General features: G+C 34.5%; 1 protein-coding gene across 1 annotated transcript; it reads left to right on the forward strand.

Annotated features, from left to right (window-relative positions):
- LOC105619250 lies at window positions 1-1,518 on the forward strand. Its single transcript, XM_012200774.1, has one exon. The coding sequence runs from the start codon at window positions 1-3 to the stop codon at window positions 1,516-1,518; it is 1,518 nt and encodes a 505-aa protein (XP_012056164.1).
- The last annotated feature ends 4,065 nt before the right edge of the window (window positions 1,519-5,583 follow it).

Consider the following 5,583-nt stretch of genomic DNA (forward strand, 5'->3'; position numbering starts at 1 on the left):
ATGATGCCGTATTTGTCAGCAATGTTTCCGTTGATCTTCCTGCTGGCTGGAATCAACGCGGCTGGCATCGGCGAGGCTTGGCAGATTACGCCATATATGAAATCGCTCTACACAGATTATGCGTTTCGACCACGATTAGACTCGGCGTTCGAAGTTCGCACCGTAAGCGGAGTAGGTCGTCTGGCTCCACTCGATGAATCGCAAAATCTTCAGAAGCGTCCAGAACTTACTAGATCAAGTTTCGTGGAACCAAATGCTCTTTCAGAAGTAGCCGAGGAAATAACCCTTCATGAAAGTAAGAACATCGAGCATTTCCGGAAATTCTTGGAAGATTCACCATATAACGATAGCGAGATTGAAGATGTCGAAAATAGTACCGTACCTATTCAAAAGAGTCTTCAGAAGACGCTTATGATGAAAATCCTACATGCAAACAAGGAAGACAATGACGACGACGATCAAGCTACGAGAGGCATTGTACAACGTATTCGTAGACAAGCGAAGAACGAGACGAGTATGGAAAAGATCTCAATGAAGAACGTGCGCGAGGCTCGTCTGAACTCCCCCGAAACATGGTCGGCACAGCCAATTTCAGTGGAGTTTCGTCAACGTATCCCTTTGGATCAGGTAATCCAGCAACAACAAGAGGAGGAAGAGGCTGCAGCTCTGTCCAGCATTTATCGTAGGCATCAACCACCCAGGGCGGACTTCGTGACGGGCCAACAACATCGACGCTATCCAGACTATCGCGAATCCAGGGATATGCCGGTCACCAGAAACTATGATGACTACGACCCAATGTCCTGGTATAGGAATGCAATACGCGAGAGGGATTACGAGTATCGCCGTGGATACAGCTACCAATATCCCGATCGTTACAGGATGGAAAGAGATTATTACATACGGTCACCGAGTGATCAGTATTACGATCGTTACGATCGTTACAGAGATGAAGATCTCGACCTCTATGGCAGAAACCGACCTGCGCCGAAGCCTAGACGGATCATCTACTATGCTACCTTGCCGGAAGTCGTGAGGAAACCAGTAGAGTTGCGGAATTACCCGCGGTATGATGGTGCGGTCAGAACGTCGATCACGAGAGACGGTACCTATAAACGTATACCCGGCAACGTCGATCCTGGCAAGTATCGATATACACAGCCGTACAGCGGTTACGATCCCTATACAAAGAGATCGAGTTATTACGATCATTCATACGGATATCCCGAGGATAATTCACGAGTCAGAGCGTCCACCAAAGAAGACTTCAGGAACGACAGATTTGAAGGCGCGAACGAGCGGAAAGTGAGCAATCTCATAACAATCAAGGACGACGATTCGGGTAAACTACCTTGGCCAGTGCAAATCGGCACGGAGGTTAGCATTAAAGATGACGAACGGATCTCTGGCCGAAAGATCTTTGGCGAATCTAATATTGGCTATGAGAGATTCCAGAGTGCGCAGCTGCAGAAAGCGCCGGATGCGACAGGATCCAGCGAGCTACAAAGCGATAATTAATACATTGAGGATTATGTCCGTTTACATTTTTAACGGATTTAATTCCAAATTTATTTTTTGGGGAATTACATAGTTGCAATGTCATCAAACCACATTTTTAAAAACGTAATGTTGAAATTGTTAAATATTTAATTAAACAATATTGAATACGTAAAAATATATATACATAATTTAATTAAAATACACGATTTGAAAATATCAAACATGATAATTAGAAAAAAACAATAATTGCAGTTAAAAAATATAAAAAAGATTTAATTTTGTCGATAAAATTTAATTTTATATCGTTACATTAAGTTTATTAAATATTAAAAGATAGCTTTTATAAAAAGAAGATTATTTCTTGATAACGTTCGTCGCTGAGAATGCTGCAGTGTTTATTTTTACAAATAGCTATTGAAATTTAATAAATATTAGATATTGATTATCAGGCATTGTCGTAGAATATCCATAAGATAGATTGGTCAGAATAAATTATTAAATTTTATACAAATACAGCATTATTGAACGTATGAGATGATAAGAAACCATTAATTGATTGTTAATTGATTATTAATTCCATCATTGTTAATTTCATTATCAAATAAAGCATTTAAAATCACACAATCAATTAATAATGTCACATATATATGTATATATACATAAAATTTATTGATTTTGACGTTACGTTTAAGTACTTACAATTGTTAAACTCTAATTATTAAAAAATATTTATAATTATTTTAAATGAAGAATTTAAAGAGACTTATAGAACACAATGCAAAGGGAAGTAATGGTTGAAATTGAATGCATTGAATATATAATGGACTTATTAGTTGGGCATTTTTAATATACATTTAAATACTTCGATCTATATATTTATATATATAAGCTATTTATATATATAAGCTATATATAAGCTGGCATATTATTTGTACAAAACTTACATTTGAATGGCGTAAAAAGATCAAAATTTTATAATATGAATCTCGACAAATAGTCAAATATAAAATAAACATTTTCGAGAAATTAATATCTTTTACTGTCTCTTTTACATCTAACCCGATTTAACAAAATTAAAGAAGTTTCATTTTTTTCATTCAGTTTTTATATAAGTTATTATAAGTATTATAATATTATTGGGAGTACAAATTAGTTCGATCCGTTTCCCTAAAGAGCTCCAGCTGTTGTAAATGATTTATAGTGACAGCTGATTTTGGCGATTTCAGAGAGGTTAAACATTTGCTAATAATATTCAGTTTATATCGCTTTGAATTTCATTCACAAAGTTCACAAAAACCTTGATTTTTACTGTGTTTGAAATATCGAATTTTGTGTTAACCAAGCAGCATTTGCGGGAGGTTTTGATTTTCTGCTTTAATTGGAAGAAAAGTGCGGCTGAAGCTCATCGAATGCTTGTTGAAGTTTATGGTGACACTGCTCCAACTGATAAATTATGTAGGGAATGGTTTCGACGTTTCAAGGATGGAGATTTCAGCGCTGAAGACAAGCCTTGCTCTGGACAGCCAAAAAAATTCGAAGACAAAGAATTAGAGACATTACTCGAAGAAGATCAGAATCAAACGCAAGAGGAGCTTGCAGAATCATTGGGGGTAACTCAACAAGCCGTTTTTGTACGATTGAGAGCCATGGGAATGATTCAAAAACAAGGAAATTGGGTATTTTATGAACTGAAACCGAGAGACGTTGAAAGGCGATTTTTCACTTGCGAACACTGATTCAAAGGCAACAGAGAAAAGGTTTTTTTGCATCGGATTGTGACTGGAGATGAGAAGTGGATATTCTACAACAACTCCAAGAAGAAAAAATACTACGCTAAATCCGGTAAATCGTTGCCATCGACCTCAACATCAACACCACGACCGAACATTCATGGTTCGAAGATCATGCTTTGTATCTGGTGGGACCAAAAGGGTCTTGTTTACTATGAGTTGCTGAAACCTGGCGATTCCATTACGGGCGATCGGTATCGGCTACAATTGATTCGTTTGAACCGTGCATTGCGAGAAAAACGGCTGGAATACGAGCAAAGACATGATAAAGTTATTCTTCTTCATGACAACGCTCGGCCTCATGTTGCTAAAGTCGTAAAAAAATATTTTTGCTCAAATGGGATGTTTTACTGCACCCGCCGTATTTTCCGGACATTGTTCCTTCTGATTATTGGTTGTTCCAAAGGATGCAGCACTTTGGCAAGTCATCGGTTCACTTCTTTCGCAGAAATCGAAAATTGCCTGAGAGATGGGAAAAAGTAGTAGGCAGCGATGGACAATACTTTAATTGATCTGTTCATTCATTTTGTTTTGAAATAAATGTATTTTTGAACGGACCGAACTAATTTGTATTCCCAATAATTTTATAATTATTGTATATCTGCGATAAATAAATTAAAAGATTATTTACATATATAAAAAATTAAGAAATATTTATTTTATATTGGAATAAAGTTCCAAGATATTCAATTCTTACTGAATCTTAATTAAGTTATTTAATTTTAAATTTATTACCAAATTCTATTTTAGATTTCTCTATCCTATCCAATTCCTTAAACTGAAAAGTAATTAATAAAAAAGGAGAAATGATATTTGTTGATATCTAAAATGATTACTGTCATATATATATATATATATATATATATATATAATATACTTTTTATTTAAATTTTCAGTATGCTATAAAAACTATTTGTTTAGACAAGAACATTGTATCTTATATTTTTAAACATAATTCTTATTGTATATGTGCTTATAATTTTTACAATAAAACCAATAAAGTTTATCATGAAGACATTTATTATTCTTTAGACAGTAATTCTCAATATTCGAAAAGTAGCTATATTTTTTAAATTTCAAAACAAATACATGCAAAAATGTTTAATTTCTTAATTTATATATTAAAAATACCTATCCTTTTTTAAATTTATATTTAAAAAAGATCAAATCAATTTCGGACATTTTATTAATTACCTATGATCGGTCATATAACTTCCGTTATATTCATGTTTACCTACTGAACATAAAGGCTTATTCAGAGCAGCGTGTATATTTAACGACATTTAGTAAGTAAACATAATATCAAGTATATTACCATGAGAGTGAAATGCTCACAACACAGTCTGTATGCTATCGCCATCTGATGTAAGACAGTGATAAACAACAATACATATATCGTATAGATAAAGATGAGAGATTGGATTTAAATGTCTGAACATTTTTTTTGTGCTAAGATTTATAAAATTTTAATCAAAAAGAAAAAGTGTAAAATTAGATTGCATGTTTTAAACTAGATCTCTTTAATGCTTTGTGTGTGTATATATAAGATATAATCATAAAGAACTTTATGAAAATTTATTTATTTATAACAAATTGTTAATTATTCATATTAAGCATCGAAAATCATTATTTAAATACAATATTAAACTGGATTAATATTTTCAGAAGAAATATTTCTTTCTTAGCGTATTAACTAATATTAAAAACGATCACAAAAGAAAGAAAAAACTCAAGTACAGTCTAATAGTTCTCTGAAAACCGGACATCATTTTAAAGCCATCGAGATTATTTCGCCGTCACATTATTGAAGAAAGTCAAAGATCGTCGCGTCGGCCTTCTGATCGGCGGTATTATCGGACATTATCGGGCCATATGGAATTTGGGCTTGGAAACAGTCCCGTGCAGGAAATTGCTAACGACCTAAACGTTGGGGCGGTGCACTGGGACCGTAAGTCCCATGGCCCCAGTTATGATGGATGGACCTTGGCCTACTCTATAATTTGAAGGCGTTTTATATGTGGCCCTAACACGTACTCCCTCAATGACCCTCCATATGTCCCAATTGTCGTCCGGCGTAACCACGGGTCCGTAAATGGACATGACGGGCTTTTATCGCGGTTTCGAAACTAGCGAATTATTGGCGAAGAATAAGCTTTAATAGTATTAAATTATTATGCCCATGATTGTGATTCGCGATAACTCATTCAATATTATTTGCAGTGACATAAATTGCATTTCGAAGAATAAAAGAGCGAATTGTGGTATTCTTCTTTAAAAACGAGTACAATATTAC

Source organism: Atta cephalotes, assembly GCF_000143395.1.
Source record: "Atta cephalotes unplaced genomic scaffold scaffold00020, whole genome shotgun sequence".
Classification (NCBI taxonomy): domain Eukaryota; kingdom Metazoa; phylum Arthropoda; class Insecta; order Hymenoptera; family Formicidae; genus Atta; species Atta cephalotes.

Excerpts from the sequence above, each read along its gene's own strand:
- LOC105619250 (XM_012200774.1), top strand. The coding sequence starts at position 1 with ATGATGCCGTATTTGTCAGCAATGTTTCCGTTGATCTTCCTGCTGGCT.